General features: G+C 43.8%; 1 protein-coding gene and 1 non-coding gene across 2 annotated transcripts in view; both read right to left on the bottom strand.

Moving 5' to 3' along the window:
• Window positions 1–20,068, bottom strand: part of Gldc (glycine decarboxylase) — an 87,017-nt gene that overhangs the window by 60,399 nt on the left and 6,550 nt on the right. The window contains exons 3-4 of the mRNA XM_027406416.1: window positions 7,980–8,115; window positions 914–1,078 (exon numbers count right to left, since the gene is read on the bottom strand). Coding sequence (XP_027262217.1) covers window positions 914–1,078; window positions 7,980–8,115 — 301 coding nt within the window. The remainder of the gene's footprint in view (window positions 1–913; window positions 1,079–7,979; window positions 8,116–20,068) is intronic.
• Window positions 3,787–3,893, bottom strand: LOC113834791. The gene has a single exon (XR_003483595.1). It is a non-coding gene; the product is annotated as a U6 spliceosomal RNA (small nuclear RNA).

Below are 20,068 nucleotides of genomic sequence, written 5' to 3'. Positions count from 1 at the left end.
AGTGTGCACAGAGATTGCCTCCTAGCCTCAGAGAGTGTGCACAGAGATTGCCTCCTAGCCTCAGAGAGTGAGTGTGCACAGATTGCCTCCTGTAGTTCAGTCTGTCATGGTGGCTCATTCCCATAATCCTAAACTTGGGACTCAGAAGGTAGAGGCAGGGGAATCAGGAGTTCAAGGTCATCCTCAGCTATATAGCCAGCCTAGGGTGCCTGAGGCCGGACCAAAAACAAACAAACAAACAAACAAAACCAAAAACTAAGCAAAAACAAAACCCTCACTCCTCTAATTCATATCATGCAATACTTGCAATAACCTTGAACCTTTGCTGAGATGTTTCAGGTAACATTTGTTGGTAGTGTGTGACATGAAGACATGTGAGGTACAAAGTGTACATGTGTCATGTGTATTGAGGACCAAGGCTGCAATGAAGTCAGATAATTCAAGCTCTACCAGAAATACCTCAGTGTTTTATTTTAATTTTTGGTTGCCCCACTGTCGGGAGACACTATAACCACGCCTCCAAAGGGCTGGCTACAGATGTGCTTGACCATCCCTGTTAGGGCGCGGTCAAGGGAAGGTCAGGATGACACATGTTAGGTTCTTAAGGTGCTGTAGACACGTGGGGGCCCCTCTCTGGCCTCCCTGCCTTGCTACCTCTGGGCACACTCTGGCTTGCGCTTGGCTGGTATTTATCTGAATAAAGGTATTTTGAATCTACAAGCCTTCTCCATTTCCTTCACTTGGGAGATGTTCAGGTTGGACTCCCCTTTCACCCCACATTCAGAAAACAATTTTTTTTTCAAACTCTACATTTATCTAAGGAACACCACATGAGGTTGCAATGCACAGTTTAAGATGCTGGGGACTAGGAGATACCCTCCTCCTGGAAGGACTCTCCCCCAGAGCCTCTCACCTGTGGCACAGTTGCATCGCCTCTGCAGCCGCAGTCGCCTCATCCAGCAGGGAGGCGTTGGCCATGTCCAAACCTGTGATGTCAGACACCATGGTCTGGTAGTTGAGCAAACTCTCCAACCTCCCCTGAGACACCTCTGGCTGATACGGAGTGTACTGGGTGATCCTGAGAAGAAAACAAAAGACCATGTCCAAACTGTGCCTCTCCTATCCAGAAAAGTGCATGAAATTCCTTTGTTTGTAAATTGAATGCCTAAATCTCCTGAGAATTATGTAACACATCCAACAGTAAGATTCTGAGATGATCAATTTGATAGGACTTAGAAAAATCAATAAAGAACACTTCTGAGTGTGTCTGTGTGGAAGTTTCCAGAAAGGAAACTGAAGTAAAAGACCCAGCCAGAACATGGACAAAGTCACACCCTGGATTGCACAGCACCGTCCAATAGGTTGATTGGATTAAAAAAGAAGGCGGGGTCCTAGCTGCCAGGACACAAACTGCTCTTTCCCTCCCCGATGATGACAGACTGACATCTGTGATGAACCTGGCTAGGTGCTAGTTCAGCAGGTAAAGGTGTTTGCCACCAAGCCTGACAACCTGAGTTCAATCCTTGAGACCCAAATGGTAAGAGATAGCTAGCTGACTTGGCAAGTAGCCCTACCTCCATGTGCATGCCCTGGCACAGATCTCAGGGAGCACAGCCCCCACCCCCAACACACTAAACAAATAGATGAAACCCTGAGCCAAAACAAATCATCCACCCCTAACTTACTTACGCTGAGTATTTGGTCACAGCAATAAAAAGCCAATAAATGGCATGCTTTCTTTGGGTTTTTATGGGGAAGAACGGAATTTTCATAGAAACAATATTATTCTTTGGGCATGTTTTTAAGACTTACCTGCTTCACTTTACATGTCTGAATGCTTTGCCTGCATGTGTGTATGAGCACTACATGTGTGTCTACTGCCCACAGAGGTCAGAAGAGCTTATCAAATCCCTTGGAACTGGAGTTACAGATAATTGTGAACCACCATGTGGGTGTTGGTACCCAAATCTGAGCCCTCTGCAAGAGCAACACATGCTCTTTAGCCCCCTGACATTTTGTGTTACTATTTTTTAAACATGTGATCTTGCTATGTAGCTCAGGCTACCTGTCACTCACTCGGTAGATCAGGCTGGCCTTAAATGGGCCTTGGTTCTCCCTCCTCAGTCTCTCAAGTTCTAGGATTATAGGTGTACACCATCAGGCCCCGCTCTCTACACTATAGTTTGTTACAGTACTATTTTAATTATCTTATTATACACATGTATTTCGGATGTGTTTTGTATGTGCATGTGGAGGGCAGAGGTTAATGTTGGGTGTCCTCCTCGGTTATTCTGCAGCTTATCTTTTGAGACACGAATGCTCACTGAATCTGGAGTTCAGCTCCGTGAGATCCAGGGATATACCTACTTCCTCAGTACAGGGATTAGTTGCTTTTACATGGGTTCCGGGGATCTGAACACAGATCCTCTGCAAACACTTGACAGAGCTATTTCCCTAGGGCATCTGCATGTGTTTTGTTATAAGCTGCTCTCAAAGTCCATGCCTGCCTAGCCACCAGCTGCCAGGTTCCCTGCCATGAGGGCCATGGACTCGCCCTCTGAACTGTAAGCCCCCAAATAAACTCTTTCTTCTAGAAGTTGCCTTGGTCATGGTGTCTTATCCCAGCAATACTAAGACACCAAACCAAAAGAGTTTTAAGTGATTTATTTATGGCTTTGACTTTTCTATCCTTTTCTTTTTTCTCCTGTCCTGGTAATTATACACAGGCTTTGAAAGCATGCTTAGGTTGGCTTTATTTAACATGGTTTAGCTTTGAAGACAGGCTTAGCACACAGTACTACATCAGCACTTTGAAATAACTTTCTGAATCTTTTACTGGTGTCTCTCTCTCTCTCTCTCTCTCTCTCTCTCTCTCTCTCTCTCTGTGTGTGTGTGTGTGTGTGTGTGTGTGTGTGTGTGTGTGTGCGCGCAGCAGAGCACATTGTTACTTCAGTTAATTCCCTCAACAGCCTGGATTCAAAATTGTAAAGGCAAATTCTAACTGAGTGGTGAACTGGAACGAAGGACTCATACAATACAATACACAGGGCAGGCAATTTGAAAGGAACATGAGAGAAAGGAGGTCACACAAGAGCCTAGACAATGAGGCAGTGGTGATCTCCAGCCAGACAAGATCATCACACGCAGCTTGCTATTATGAAGACAGATGTGACACTGTCCCTGCCATACGCTTAGACTGACTGCCCAGCAGGACACTTGGATTGTGTTCAGAGCCATCATTTGAGATTTAGACAGGTAGTCAGACACACACACTCCCACAGAAGAATAAGTGCACATACCAGTCACCCCAGCTGATGAATAGGAAAGACTGAATATATGTTCAGGAATAGAATATACTAGGAGAGAGAAATATTCCCAAAGAATTCAGCATGGTAATAAATACTGTAGAAAAAGATGAATAACCAGCTATGTGACTGTTAAAAGAGGAATGGTGAGGCAAATTAAACCATGTGCACACAATGCTTGCAGTCAGTGAAAACAATGCTATAAATATTCATGATGTGAGACAATGTTTGTAATATATTCATTTTTAAAAGCAGAGTATTAACTCAAACAAATAAAAGGAATAAAAGACCCTAAAAAGCAAAATATAAAATATCTCATTTCTGTAAGTTTACAGAAGCAAGCAAATGAACCAAAAGGTAAACAGTGATTCTCCTCTGGGTGATCTTGTTCTCTTCCCCAACCTAACAGACCAACAACTTGAGCTTGTTATTGAACATTAACAAATGAGGTTTAGTCAAAAAGCCCAAAGCCTGTGTCATTTAAAATATGAAAGGCTTCACCAACTTGTGTGTCATCTTTGCACAGGCGCCATGCTAGTCTTCTCTGTGCAATTCCATTTTTAGTATATGTGCTGCAGAGGTGAGCACTGTGTGGTGACACTAAACAATTATTTAATTCATTACTGCATGCCCCAAATGTCAAAGACATTTGCTATCTGTAGTACCTTTTGTTGTTGCATATTAAACACGCTCATTGGAATGGGTTGGAGAAGCAAAAGCATCCCAAATCCCCAAACTTCAAGATAACTCAGTCAGCATTTAGGTGTCCTTTGCAGTTTCTATTCCACATAATAACCATATTTACACTTGTAAGAAGCAGAACTGTAGTCTGTGTGAGGTCTTGTTTTTTTCTTCAGTTAACATTATCCCATGGACAAGTTTTCTTTCTTTCTGTTTGTTTGTTTTTTGTTTGCAGAAAGGGTCTCACTGTGTGGTTCTGGCTGGCCTGGAACTGTCTACTGTGGACTAGGCTGGCTTCCAAATCAAAAGATTAAATTCTCAGAGCTGAGATTAAAGACATACTTCACCACACCCAGCTAAATCTAATTTTTTTTTTCCCTTTGGTTTTTCAAGACAGTTTCTCTTTGTAGCCCTGACTGTCCTGGAACTCACTCTCTAGGTGCAGGCTGGCCTTGAACTCAGAGATCCACCTGCCTCTGCCTACTGAGTGCTGGGATTAAAGGACGGCACCACCACCACCAAACCTAAATCTTTCAAAGAGGCAAGACAGTTGTTATCTGGAACAAATATACAGAGGGTAATGAGGGTGGAAACATTGTCAAGATTAGCAGCCAGCTACATGAGGCCTATTCATACAAACACAAACACATACATATGAAAATTTCTAAGTTTTTTAAGAAAATAACTAGCCGGATATTGGTGGCACACGCCTTTAATCCCAGCACCTGGGAGGCAGAGGCAGGTGGATGTCTGTGAGTTCGAGGCCAGCCTAGAGTGAGTTCTAGCACAGCTTCTAAAGCCACAGAGAAACCCTGTCTCTAAAAAAACCAAAAAAAAAGAAAAAAGAAAAAAAAAAACCAAAACAACAGAAACAAACAAAAAAACCTATCAAAATGCCAAAATGTGTTTTGCTTGTTTGTTTCTTGGGTTTTTTTTTTTTTAACTTTTAATTTTTTGGTTTTTCGAGACAGGGTTTCTCTGTGTAGTTTTGGAGCCTATCCTGGCACTCGCTCTGGAAACCAGGCTGGCCTCGAACTCACAGAGATCCACTTGCCTCTGCCTCCCGAGTGCTGGGATTAAAGGCGTGTGCCACCAATGCCTGGCTTAACTTTTAAAATAGTTACAGGTTTTTGTTTTTGTTTTTTACTCAGGGGAGATATTACAGGCATACATGTTTTTCTTAGCAATGGCCTCTGAAAGGAAGTAAAGAATAACCTGCATTTCAAGGGTTAAAAATGCTACCAAGCCAGCCATGATGGCACTCATTTATTCCCAACACTCGGGAGGCAGAGGTGGAAGAATCTGTGAGAATTCCAGGCCTACACAACAAATCCTAGGACAATCAGGGTTATAGTGAGACCCTATCAAAGGCTGCCTGGAGAGACAGTTTAGCAGTTAAGGGCACTCAATGGCTGTTCTTCAGGAGGCCCAGGGTATAAGTCCCAAAACTGATATGATATCTCACACCTTCTGTAACTCCAGTTCCAAAAGGATCTTATGCCCTCTTCTGGCTTCTGTGGACACCAGGCATTCGTGTGGAGCAGAAAGGCCTTCAGGCAAGCACCCACACAGAACTAAATTATTTTTAACATATTAAAAAAAAAAAAGATTTTAAAAGATGTTACCAAAGAGCTGCTGTCATATATACAGCAAAGAAAAATGTGTTTAAAAACAATTGTCTGGACCGGGCGTTGGTGGCACATGCCTTTAATTCCAGCACTCAGGAGGCAGAGGCAGGCAGATCTTTGTGAGTTTGAGGCCAGCCTGGTTTATGGAGCAAGTGCCAGGATAGGCTCCAAAGCTACACAGAGAAACCCTGTCTCGAAAAAACAAAAACAAAAACAAAGCAATTGTCTGAGCTGGGCGGTAGTGCACATGCCTTTAATCTCAGCACTCAGGAGACAGAGACACAGGCAGATATCTCTGTGAGTTCGAGGCCAACCTGATCTGGTCTACAGGTCAAGTTCCAGGGCAGGTTCCAAAATCTACAGAGAAAGCTTGTCTTGAAAAACAAATAATAAAAATGGACAAAAAAATTATCTGAGGAAGTGCAAAAGTTGCTCAGTGGTCCCTCACAGTGACAAGTGTGAGGATAAGTGTTCAATCTCAGGTTCCAGGAAGAATTAACAGAGGAAAGAATGGTAGCTGTGATCCACGCCTGCCTCTGCCTCCCGAGTGCTGGGATCAAAGATGTGCCACCACCGCCCGGCTCCATGGTTATGTCTTAATTGACATTAATTCAAATGGTTTTCTTCTAGATGCATTTTAATATATGTATTTTAAAAGTATCTCCATATCTAAGAAGGCTTACAGTTCTGAAATAGGTTCCTTGGTAATATACTGGACATGATATTGGCATTTATTTCAAAATAATCAGTTTTCTCTATCATTTTGGTTATTACTTTCTTTTAGAATTGGGAAAAAGTAAGGGGCTTTCAGGAGGGCTCATAAAACTCATATAATCTTACTGCCAAGATTATAAAAACCAGAAAGCCACAAGGAAAATGCAAATGTCGGTACTCATTATTGATGTTATGGGCATTTGAGATTTTGGGATAGTGGACCACATGAGACAGACTCTAGACCCAGCGTACAGTTTCTTTTGAGAGCCCAAATGTTTGTATTCTTTCAAGTCTATGTGACCCATTTATTTTCACCTCACGTCACCGGAATTTGTTGGCTCCATCGCTATGGAAACCATTCAGAAGTATAAAGTGAAGTCTCCCACCCATGTGCTCACAGCCCTGCCTATCAGCAGGGCAGGGTGCAGGATCCCGCTAGGGTTCAGAGCAGCTTCTGGGTAATGCAAAACAGCAATATTTAAAATGCACCCAAAGCCAGAGACTGAAAAGACAGAGTATTGTCTCCCTCTCAAAACACTGGCTACCCGCACATTAACTAGCATACAGCCAGACAGAAATATGGCAGATATTCTGTATGCTCACTAAGAGCAAAGGCCACAGGGCAGAGCTCAGACAGAGAATGCTGCAGCCCATTCATGGGCAGTTAAGAGGCTTTGATTTTTAGCGGGGAGAGAGAACGGCTATTTGTTTTTGAAATCAACCTTAGAGTTTACCATGCAAACTTTCACCAGAGCCTCGGCAATGCAAATACACTCACAAAGCACATTCATGCATCTCCGGGAAACTGAAACACTCGCTCTGTGGATGGGCCTGCTTTCTTGTTCTCTTATTAATAAGGAAATAGAATATATTGCAGTGAGCATCTCCACATGGGGTGGAGGGCAGGCATGAGGGTGCGAACAGATGGGTTCCTGTAAAGATGAGGCAAAATGAGCAGGATGGCTCAGCGGGATAACTAGCTTTCTGGACAAACCTGACAACCTGAGTTCCATCCCCAGATCCCATGGCAGAAGAGAACTGACTCCTGGGATCGTCTTCCGACACACAGAACTCCCAGGGGTGGAAATGAATTATCTGATTGGCAAGGTGAGATGGGAACAAGAAGGTGGCCGTACAAGAGCAGACCTGTCCACAGACATACGTTCACTTTCTCAATAAAGTGCCGCCAATAAAGCTGATGTTACTGTGTCCATTCTTCTGAGACTATGTCACTTCATTTCTATTGGATAGGGACCAAGAAATGTAGGGAGAAGAGGAACATGAGTATTGTCCTTTGAAAACGCTGGCAAAAGACAAAAGCCCAAGATTGTTTCCCAGGCTGCAATACTGAGTGACTAAGTTCAGACACAGTCTAAAAAGCCCCAGGGTGTCACCAAAGAGGAATGAAGCCTTGTTCAAAAGTGGCATAGAGATTCAGATTGTCACAGAAGAGACCATTGGCTTTGGACTTTATGGAAATGAGAAGGAAAAGAATCTATGGTCAACACCCTGCAATGAATTTCCTAGCTAGAGAAGGCAGGTAGATTCCTGGAGCTTAGAGAGCAGCAGGGGGCAGGCATCAGTGTGAGATTTCTGAGACACAGGGACCACCAGTCTAGCAGTCCTGTTCTCTAGTGAGGCAATACATTACCATCCAGAATTCTCCAGTAAGTTCCGCAAAATGGTCTGGGGCACTGAGCAGTTATAATAGCCCATGCCAATATACGATCTCCAGATCTGGTTTTTGCTTGCAATGGCATGCAGAGTTTCCAGAATTTCATTCTCACCTGATTGTGGGAAAAAGAGACAGGTTACTAGAGAAAATGCCCCAGCAGGGAGCTCCACTTACAGCTGAAAAGCCTCACTCATGTAGTCTGGGTGTTCCGACAGCTACACAGAAAATACAGTCACTAAACTGTATATGGAAATCTGGTGGGAGGATCCCCCAAGGGCACTTGGTTTCTCAATTTTAGTCTCTCATCATTTTTCATCTGTGTATATGCACATTTATATGTCTACACGTGTGTAGGTGCACGTGCTTACCCGTGCGAATGGAAGCCAGAGGCTGATGCTTTCCTTAATCATCCTCCAGTTTACTTTTGAGATAGTGTCTCTTACTGAACCCAGAGCTCACAGATTCTGATAACTTCCTGGCCAGCAAGCCCCAGGGATCTGCCTGTCTCAGCCTCCACAGCATTGTGTCATGCTTAGCCTTTATATGGGTGCTAGGGACCATGATTCTGTGGCAAGCACTTTACACACTGAGCCATTCCCAGACCCTCAGAATTCTTCTTAACTCTTCTTCTTTTGGTTCTCTCTCTTCCTCCTCCTTCATTCAGGTCTCTGTCTCTCTGAGACATCTCACTATGCAGTCTTCACTGGTTTGGAACTATGTAGGCCATCAGCCCACCACCCAGCGCTGGGATTGAAGGCAAGGACCGTCACCCACAGCCTCTTTATTCAACTCTTTGTTTGCTTTGCTTTCTGAGACAGGGTCTCTCTCTGTAGCTCTGGCTGTCATGGAATTCACTTTGTAGACTAGGCTGGCAGAGAGATCCACCTACCTCTGCCTCCCGAGTGCTGAGTTTAAAGGTGTGTGTCCCACCATCCATCTTTATTCAATTCTTTAACAGTTGCCTAATTCCATGTTTCTTCTGTCATTTTTTAAAATTTCTGCTCTATTTCCTCTAAACAAAGCGTCTTCTCACAGTAATGTTCTTCTGTTGTAAACTTTATCATTTTATTGTATTTGCGTGTGTATGTATGTATGCGTGCATGTGTATAAAGGTACCCTCAGAATCTGGAAGAAGCTGTTTGACCACCCCTGGATCTGGAGATGCAGGCAGTTTCAAGCTGCCCATTGTGGGTGCATGGAATCATACTTCCGGTCCTCTGCAGCAGCTGTCAGGGTTCCTAATTACGGAGTCACCTCTCTTGCTCCTTCTTCCCCTCCCCCATTTCTTTCTTTCTTTCTTTCTTTCTTTCTTTCTTTCTTTCTTTCTTTCTTTCTTTCTTTCTTTCTTTCTTTCTTTTTCTGTTGTCTTACAGTCTCTGGAAGCAGGCAAGGGCTTATATAATACACGGCTTAAATTTTGTTTGTAATTGTTCTACTGAACTGAATATTTCCCTCTGTCATTTGAAGTGCTATTAAAAAAAAACAACAACAACAAAACCTAGTTGGTATCCCAAAATATAAAATAGCAATCATAATGAAAAACTCACATGAACTCTCAACTGGTGTTCCCATAGAGGGACCTAGTTAGCAAGGAATTATAAAATTCTTGAATGCAGAAAATCCAATCACTTCCCAAACAATCTTCTTAGGGGCAGAGTGATTGATTCAAAAGCCCAGTGGGAGAGGAGATTAATTAGCAGTGCCTGGCAGGCCAACCCTGCTTCAATTAAGATCCTGTGCGAGATGGACAGGTTCCACACATTGTGCCATCTGGGTAAAGGTCCGGCTCTCAAATGAGGGCAGTCTGAAAGGATTTGCTGGCCAAATCAAGAGTTTAGCCCTTAAATTCGACGGAGAATACGACTGTATCATGGGAAGATCATTCTATATAAGGTATGGAGAGCCCACAGGGAAAAGATTCTGGCCACTGAGAAACATGGGTAAAAGTTAGCACCACAGTCCAGGAAGGAGATGGATGTATTGTTAATAGAATTGTGTCTCCTAAAACAATACATCAAAATCATAATCTTGGTATCTTTGAATGTAACCTTGCTTGGAAATGGATACTTCACAGACATAATCAAATTAAAACAAGGTCTTACTGATCAGGGTCATCTTCCATCCAACATGGCAACTTGGGCACACTGGACATTTTTCACTCAAAGAGAATGCTGTTTTACATAGGACTATGGTCATACATGGATAAGCCAAGGAATCGAAGCAATGACTAGAAGCTAGAGAGGAATGGAAGAGATCCTTCCTCAGAGTGCCAACACGGAACCAACCTGTCAACACCTTGCATTTGAACTCAGCCTAAGAGAGAACAAATTCCTTTTGCTTGAGCCATCCAGATTGCAGTTTGACTTTCAGCAACCTTAGCAGAACAATAAAGACATCGCCTCAGATGTTTTCTAGAGAAGCTGTGGAATAGATGGGCCCTACTGGACACTTAAACCACAGCTGCAGGCCAGGCTGGTCTTCAGGTCTTCTCCAGACAAAAAAAAATTTCCATACATTATGAAGTTTCTATCACCCAAAGTAACCAGCCCAAATAGTTTAAAAGATGTTTATCTACTGACACTATCTATGGCTGGTACTATGTTTCTAATTGTATTAAAAACTAAAAACCAGGCAGCACACACTTGGGGAGGCTTCGAAGCCAACCTAGGTGGCATAGGGAAACGCTGTTATCAAAAGAAGAGAAAAATGAAGAAATGCAGAGGCGTAGTGCTTTCCCACACCACCTCAAGGAGACTGGGGCAAATGCCCTAATCAATTACTCAGTCCCAAGATCTGCCCTGCCCTGAGTCCAGCATAGTAGCACATACCTTTAATCTCAGCACTCTGGAGGCAGAGGTAGGAGGACCTCTGAGTTTGAGGCCAGCCTGGTCTACATAACAAATTGCAAGATAACCAAGGCCACATAGGAGACCCTGTCTCAAGACAAATAAACAAATAAAAAGATCTGCTCTGGGCATTGCTGTTTCATCTTCACAGTCTAATCCTGGGGAGGCAGGAGAATCTTGAAGTCATACTCCACAAATAACTGAACTGGGTGGCATAAGCAGTTCTGTTCTGGCTGGCTCCATGCCTGGCAAAGACTAATATAATGTTATTGACTTGCTTAGAAATAAGATTGACAAGGTGACTCTGGGTAAAAATGCTTCTCATGCAAGGCTAAAGACTTGAGTTTGATCCCCAGAATCCACAGTAGCAGGATGGAACTGATCTGTGGGAAGGCGTCCTTTGACCATCACGCATGTGCCATGCATGGCATGCAAGCACCTTCACTCACACACAGGATGCTGGTCAAGTGATTCTGCTTGGCTTTTTTTCCCCTTTGATGAATTAGTTTTTGACACAACCATCAAAGAACTGGGGAAACCCTCCCCTCATATTTTAGTTTTCTCAGTTGAGTCTTGAAAGAACTAGAGCAGAAATAACTGCAACAAATGTTTCAAATTTGACAAGTGTGGTTTCAACTTCAGGAAAACCTCTAGGTTTTGACATTTACTCAGACTACCAATACAATTCATTCAGCACAGAGGACTCTTTACTATGTGGAAAAGGGGTGATCTGTGGAAACACATGAGCCTCACAGATAGAAAAATAGCTACTGTGCCAAGATCCACAATTATGGACCCACCTTTCTCATTAAGTCACATTATCTGAAAAATGTGCTCTCTCTCTCTCTCTCTCTCTCTCTCTCTCTGTGTGTGTGTGTGTGTGTGTGTGTGTGTGTGTGTGTGTGTGCGCATGCCTGCTACAACTCATGTGTGGAGGTTTGAGGACATCTTCAAGGACTCAGCCCTCCCTTTCTACCTCTACATGGCTTCTTGGGAGCAAACCCAGGTCTCCAAGCTTACACAGCAAGCATCCTTCTAATAGGCCATCTTGCTGCCCCTCAAAATTGTGCTTTTAAAACTCAAATTCAAAGATTCAGAAGCAGGTCAGAGGCAGGACAGGAGCTCCAAATCAACCTATTGACCTCTTCCCTTGGAAGAGTAGACACGGCCAGTCACTGCCAGTCACTTCCGGTCTGTTTTCTTCAACAGAAAGCTACTGCCCTTCCTGGTAGAAGAAGTTCCGCTGTGCTGTTGGATTTCTGCCATCAGGCCAGCAGGAATTTTCTTTTTATTCTTTCATTCTTTATTTTCGTTTTCATAAGGTTTCATTTTCTAGTCCTCTGATGATGTCTGCTGTGTGTGTGTGTTCATTCCCAATAATACGAAAGACAGTTTCTACTATAGATCTGCAATGGAGGACCCTCCCAAGGATCAGTAAGAGAGGTGGGCCAGCTTCCCCAAGGAGAGTAGTCTAGGAACCCTGGAGGAAGATATCATCTATTATCTCACTCCCTATAAGTAGTCCAACAAGACCCAACTCTCAAGACCAGGTAAGACTAAATCCAGTGACAATCTTACAGGGGATAAATGCTAGGACTGTCTTTTCACTTGACATAGGAACTAAGACACTTTAAAAAAGGGAGCAGAAACCTTAATGTGAAGAAACCCATAAAATGTTTATTTTTTATTTTATTTATTTATTTATTTATTTATTTTTGGTTTTTCAAGCAGGGTCTCTCTGTAGATTTAGAGCCTGTCCTGGGACTCACTCTGTAGGCCAGGCTGGCCTCAAACTCAGAGATCCGCCTGTCTCTGTCTCCCAAGTGAGGGGGATTAAAGGCGTGTGCCACCACCACCTGGCTTGTGTGATTTTTTTAAAAAGGCAATTCAGCATAAATGAGGAACAAACTAATTATACTCAGAAGCATAAAAATGCTTTTTAAGCTGAGGATGGTGGTGCACATCTTTAATCCCAGCATTTGGGAGGCGGAGGCAGGCGGATCTCTGTAAGTTCAAGGGCAGCTTGGTCTACAAAGCAAGTTCCAGGTCAGCAAGGGCTATCTATATAATGAGATCATCATTAAAACAAACATAAACATTGTGAAAAATCTCAAGTGGGAAAGTTTGAACACTACCAAGGGAGATGCTGACATTTCTAGAAACCCTGGACTCTAAACTAGAATAGTTAAGGAGCCACAATCAAACCTTTAATAATTGATGATGTAATGGGGGAATACTGAACTCCAGTTGCCAGAGTCTCTAGTTCTCATCTCTCTTCCTTCTGTATCCTCACACCTACCTACAGGAAAAACCAAATTTACCAAGTTCATGTTGGTTCTGTTCCTACTCAGGTAGTGTAAATAGGATTTCTTTCCTGTGCGAACTTAGTGTAGCCGGATCTTTTATGCACTCTTTTACTTTCTGTTGAAAACAAAGGGAGGTAATAGAGTGTTTTATGTCCTGTCCATCAAGATAATAGACACCTGTACCATAGTTAGTATGTAAGCCAGCCATGCTGTGGCTTTGTGATTGCTAGCTCTCTGAAGGCAGAGGCTGTCATTAAAAAGCAAAGGGCTGAGGTTGTAGCTCAGTAATACAGCAATGCACAAGCCCTGGGTTCTATCCCCAGCACAGGGTATTGGTAACTTGACACATTCTTGAATCCTCCAGGAAGGAGCATTAATGAAGCACGCACTAATGTACCACTCTCTGCTCTCCATGGTCGATTCAGCGTGGCTGGGTTTCCTCACATTCCTGCTATGCTGCCTTCACTTCTGCACAAAGATGGACTGGGAACCTAGAATTTTGAGCCAAACAAATCCCTTCTCCCTTTAAATGATTTGGTTAGACTAACTATCACGGCAATTGGAAACTTAAACTAAAACAGTCAGTTCTTGGTCACGCTCCCGAAAGTGTGACTGCTGTGAGGAGCTGTTCCCATTCAGTCATCCATTGCTATCATAACTGAACTCCCCAACTAGAAGCTAGGACATTGCTATGATAAAAATCGAAGACCTCAGGCTTCCTCACCCACACATAAGGAAAACCATTCTCCGAACACAGAGCTTAGTGTATTACTAGCTTCAAATGTTTCACCACTGTTATTTCTCATACCCATTCAGAAAAATGTCACTTGAGTATATCTGCAGAAGAGGCATCCCAATGTACTTAGAAGCCCAGAGTTAGCTGTCATCTTGTGTGCCCACACAGCAAAAGAAGGGAAGAAGATGAGAGAAAGGGGAAAATTCATAGAGATGTAGAGGTCGACTATGGACCAGTAGAGATGGAACTGAGCAGAACCATGTCTCCAGGACTAAATTTGGGGCCATAATCAAATCTAATTTCCACTGGAAGAACACAGTGCCTGTCACTGCCACTTCTCATGTGCCTTGGAAAGTGCCTCCCTTTCTACAGAAAATATGACATCTCTGATCCCAAAGTGGCAGCCTTTGCCTTATACCTAGTAAGAGAAGACCACACACAAGAGATTGTGGCACCCGATCCCTGGGAAGCCCATCCCCAGGAAGCTGTATGGACAAAGGAAAGAGGGAAAAGAACAGATTCCCTTGCTCTCACACCAGAGCCCAGAACAAGAAGGTGCACGCACCTTCCTCGAGTTTTTCCTCCCAACTTAACACAAAGACCATGTTCCTAGGCACAGGAATTCCTAGGCACTGATTCTTGAGTGGGGAACAATTAAAATAACTAAGAGAGAAGTGAGACAGAATGAGGAAGGCGACATCCATTAAAAGCCATGAGGAGGTCAGGCACTGTACTTCATGCCATTAATCCTAGCACTTCAGAGACTGAGACAGGAGGATTGCCATGAGTTCAAGTCCAGTTTGGGCTACATAGTGAGTCAGAGGCCAGACTGAGCTGCACAGTGAGATCCTGTCTCACGGGAACAAAAAAAAAAAAAAAAAAAAAAAAAAAGAACCACCACTTGGAGACAAGCTGTCGTTTTCATTAGCCTTCAGCCCTGCAGGATTGCTGGACTGTGTGCAGTGCACCCCCAACTGCGCAGGAGCTTAAGCAATCTTTCTCAGATCCAAGCAGCAGGGTTTTTTTTTTTTTTTTTTTTCTCTTGTGGAACAAATACCTGCTCCTAACCTGTTTATGCCTCTGCCTCAGATCATTGCATAATGCCCTGGTCCTGATGGCCAGAGGACAGAGTTCAGCGCCCTTGGGGCTCTGCTTTCTAGAGGCTCCAGGAGGGGACTGCAGCGTCTTCTTGGAATTCACTGAGTACGCCTTCTTCCTCCTTATGTAATTCCAAATGAGAAAGACTTCCTAATAGCAGCTTCCTCACTTTGTGTGCCCAAAATATCCAGGACTCTGCACAAAATAATTTTTTTCTTTTCATTTTGAGAGAGGGTCTCACAACGGAGCTCTGGCTGACCTGGAAGGAACCCTTGATAAATAGACCTGGCTGACCTCAAATTTGGAGATCTGCTTGCTTGTGTCTTCTAGTGCTGCGATTAAGGTGTGTGCCATCACACCTGATTCAAAGAAACATTTTATAACAGCATAGGTCTTATACACTTAGCCCATTGCTATGGCTGTTGAGATTTTTCAGATAAATGTCTCTGTACAAGAAATGCTGCTCCCTGGTGGTCTAGTGGTTAAGATTCGGCCCTCACACCCCTGAGGCCTGGGGTTCAATTCCAGGTCAGGTAAGCACTCTCTTCTTGGCTGGGCGGTGGTGGTGCACGCCTTTAATCCCAGTACTCAGAGGCAAAGGCAGGCGGATCTCTGTGAGTTCGAGACCAGCCTGGTCTACAAGAGCTAGTTCCAGGATAGCCTCCAAAGCCACAGGGAAACCCTGTCTCAAAGAAACAAAACAAAAACAACAAAAAAAGAAATTCTCTGAAAGTGAGTCAAGATGGTGTGCTGTTGTCTAAGCATATGCCCACTTGAACACATGCTCTCTGTGTAACTCATGACAAAACCTATTTTTTTTTTTTTTTGGTCTTAATTATATAGGAAGATATATTCATGCTTGGCTTTGTCCCTGTCATCTAAAGATGGCATTCCTGTGGTCCTATACACTGCTTAGATCATGATTATGTGCTTATGTGCTCTCTCTCTCTCTCTCTCTCTCTCTCTCTCTCTCTCTCTCTCTGTGTGTGTGTGTGTGTGTGTATGTGTCTGTGTGTCGTATAAGGGATTAAACTTAATGTCCTTGTTCATGATAAGCAAGCATTCTACCCTGAGAATGTCTAAACTTTTTTTTTTTTAATCATTCATATTCTTTTTTCTTTTTTGGTTTTTTGAGACAGGGTTTCTCTGTGTAGCTTTGGAGCCTATCCTGGCACTCGCTCTGGAGACCAGGCTGGCCTTGAACTCACAGAGATCTGCCTGCCTCTGCCTCCCAAATGCTGGGATTAAAGGAGTGCTCTACCAACGCCCAGCATCATTCATATTCTTAAAGAACTAATAGATACGAGCGGTAATCCCCAGCACTTAAGAAGCTGAGCCAGGAAGACTGCCCTGATTTCAAGGCCAACCTGAACTAACTAACTAGAGTCTCCAGGAAACAAAACAATAGGGCTGGTAGGATGGCTCAGCCAGTAAAGGTGCTTGCTGCGAAGCCTGATAGCCTGCTTGAGTTCAATCCCTGGGACCCCCATGGTGGAAGGAGAGAACCAAGTCCCATCCACCCCTGCAAATTGTCCTCAGAACTCCACACATATTCCTACATACACACAAAGTACATAATAACAACAGAAGATAAACATATTCGTGCTTGAACTGAGTGGAGCATCTTGGGGATGATTCACAGAAAGTTGGTAAATTTCCCTTGAAAAATATTGTGCTTCTGAGTTCTGGACAATGAGCGTATATGGTTTATGATAAAGATTAAGTGGTGACATCACTCCTGCAACGCAGTAGTCTTTGTGAAGTAGACCGATGTCGAAGCTCCATGAGTGACACTGTTTCCCAGGCAGCCCAGCCAGCAGCTTCTTAATAGAGCAGACAGCAAGCAGTGTCAAGTCTCCCTCCCATTGTCACCCTCCTACACGCGACAAGACACTAAGAAAGGCTCCAAGGGAATCATCAGTGCTGACAACCAGCACACTCATATTTGAGTTTCCCCAGACAATGTCACCAGTTTCAGAAAGGTCTTTCTTTGCCACCGGTTGAAGAGGAAAGCTGGAGACAGACTGTGAGGGTGGGGATTGCCTTGGCAGATTTTTCTTGCCAGCATGCATATCCCTGGTTCCAAAGCATGCATATCCATGTGGGAACCATGGGGGAGAGGGGCAGGTATAAATGCAATAAGTTTCCTGAGTGATATTGTGTATTATGATTTTCTGAGGAAAGGTCAGAATGTTTAAAAACTTAGCCCTGTTTTCATCGCATCCAGACATTTATATCACCCTTTTTATCTTACCCATAACCACATGGCTTAAGCCACCCCCTGCCACACCTGTCCATGTATGTGTTGGTGTCAAGTTTCCTCCCTGGGCAGTGGAGGGTTTCATGATCAAAGTCTGTTCAATCACAGAATTTTTTCATTACAGGAAGCCAAACCACACCAGATTCTCTGGCCTCTGTAGAATGGGAACTCAAATGGAAGGCCCTTAGATAATTCTTGTTACATGGATAAAAAATACCCAACATTTTACAGGCAGCCTTAAGGGAGAATGAGTACATTTGGCCCACAATTTCAGTCGCAGTCACTGTGGGGAAGTCAAGGCAGCAGAGGCTTGAGGCATTCGCTCTTCTCAAGTCAACAGTCAAGAACTGAGAGCTGTTAAAGGAAAGCCTCATTGCTCTGATCATCATTCCCACTTTTAAACAACACAGGACCCCCTGCCTAGGGAATGGTGCCTCCAATCATGGTTCCTGTTAATGTAATCAAGGTGATCTCTGCCCCAAATGTGCCCACAGGCCAACCTATTCTTCCCCCTTAGACATTCCTTTCCCAGATGAGCTTAGACGATGTCAGATTGACAATTAATATGAAAAAAATCACATGGTTTTTACTATGTGGCCAGGTAACAGGAGCAACACACAGGTTAACCTCCCCTTACCCTACTCCTCCTTCCCTCATCCTCCACTGGTCAGACTCTTCCATTAGCAACCACCTGACTCCTCACACCATCACCACCTCTCGTGTCTCTGAGTGTCTGATGGCTCCTTCCTTCACATCTGCAAATGCCAGAGTCCTTTGCAGTGGGCCCTGCTCAGCTGAAAGACACAGGGCTTCAAGATCAACAGAACAGCAGCCACAGTGGTGGAGAGAAGATGAAGGGACATCATGTCTGTTATTTTCCTCCTCAAACTCAAATCTCTCCTTTCTCAGAGAGCCCTCCAACATGGCGTCTCTATTTAGCTTTCTTTCTTTCTTTCTTTTTAAGCAAACAGAGAAACATTGCAACTCATAATATTTATCTAGAACACCAGATGACCTATGTATTCATAGTCAGGCCAGATGGCCAGATTGACATGAGAATCTGGGGAGGGTTTATTTTCCCTCTTTTCTGCCTCCTGGGCACACTGTTATGGCCTGCAGAGCAAGAGCACAAGGGGAAGTGTATGTTCTAAGAGCTCAACTCGAACAACTTACTCTGCCTGAGGGAAAGGCAAATGACAACTTTTTACAGATCAAAGGAACGGTCAATGCGGAGATCTGGCTTAATTTATAATCTCACTAAGTAATGAACTGTAATCTCTTTGCAGGCAGGAACATGAATGGTATGCTTCAATGAAAATCACCTAAGGCCTCCCATACAGGTAGTTCAGCACACCTAATAACTTACCTATTACAGAATCCAGAGTAGGCTGCTATGAAAACTGTCTTCATGTGTGGTTCAACAATATTCCTCCCAGTAAAAGCTTTTGAAAAACATTCATAAATGGAAACTTGACACTATTGGCAAAGTTCCTATCATTGCCTCTAATAATTTTAGATTTTCAGAGGTTTCATCATAGTTTAATCAGCATGGGGAATCCTTACTAAAACTCTCAGTTTATATTATAAAAATATCCAGGGATTAATAAGAGAAACAGGCCTGAGCAGTGACAATGAGATCTAAGGGGCTAGAGAGGGCTCAGTGGCTTTGAGGGCTTTCCTGCTCTTGCAGAGAATGAGAGAGCAACTTCCAGCACCCACACTGGGCAGCTCCAGGAATCCAGCGCCTTCTTTTGACCTCTAAGTGCACACACAAACACACATGCACATAAATTAAAAACAAACAAACCAAAAAAAACCCCCCAATATTTTCTTTTGTTGGTGTTTTTTTTTTTTGCGGGGGGGGGTGGGGGGGGGACACTGTGCAGACTATGCTGGCCTCAAACTCACTGAGATCCACCTGCCTCTGCCTCCCAAGTGCTGGGATTATTAAAGGCATGAGCCACTATGCCTGGCCATAACTTTAGATAAATCTTAAAAGAGATGTAAGTCTTCATCGGTCATAGAACATATATAAAGCAAGGCATGGAGCTACTGGGCAGGTGGTTTACCAAAGACACACAAAATCAGAAGGCAGATACTGAGAGCGGGGCATAACCTTGGGATCTAGCACTTGTCCCAGAGCCTCTGATTGAGAATCAGTGCGCTCTTCCTGTCCTGGACCCGTTTCATGAAGTTGATCATTGAAACTCTAGGTGCAAGGCAGATGAGATGAGCCTTTCCATCTCTCTCTGAACCCAGTGACCCGAGCTGACTGATAGACCTTGAAGTACTTGGCACTTGAGGATGCCAGTCCTCAACCTCATTTGTACTCAATGCTTGGTTCTTGCTCCGGGATTACTAAATGATGCCTGGCAGAATCAATGCCATTTGACCTCATCATGCTCTCTGTGAGGGGTGACCTCCATTTTTACCACCCAGACAGACATGCTGATGCTTTTGAAACTCCACTTTTGCCTCATTCAGTCTTTTTCTTCCTGCTTACCATGCGAAGAGAACCCCAAGCAGGCAGCTCCCAAACTCTACCACACTAGGGGGGCATTCTTGATTCTGTGCACATTCTTCCTTCTTGGACATAAGAGAGGCCCAGTATGCAACACAGGGGCCGCAGGTCTTGTGGAGAATTGTCTTCCTGACCCTGGTGACACTGCCTGACTGTTCTGCCCCCCTCTGCATGCTTTATCTACGTTGGCACATCAAGCCTTTCTTCTCCTCGTTCCATCGGGGAAATCACTTATTCCCATGAAGTCACTGCAGACTCTCTTAAGTCTATGACGTCACCTCACATCTTTCTCTTGAGC

The sequence above is a fragment of the Cricetulus griseus genome, chromosome 3, assembly GCF_003668045.3.
Source record: "Cricetulus griseus strain 17A/GY chromosome 3, alternate assembly CriGri-PICRH-1.0, whole genome shotgun sequence".
Lineage (NCBI taxonomy): Eukaryota > Metazoa > Chordata > Mammalia > Rodentia > Cricetidae > Cricetulus > Cricetulus griseus.
The sequence above is the reverse complement of the archived record's forward strand: the minus strand, read 5'-3'. Positions and strand labels throughout refer to the sequence as shown.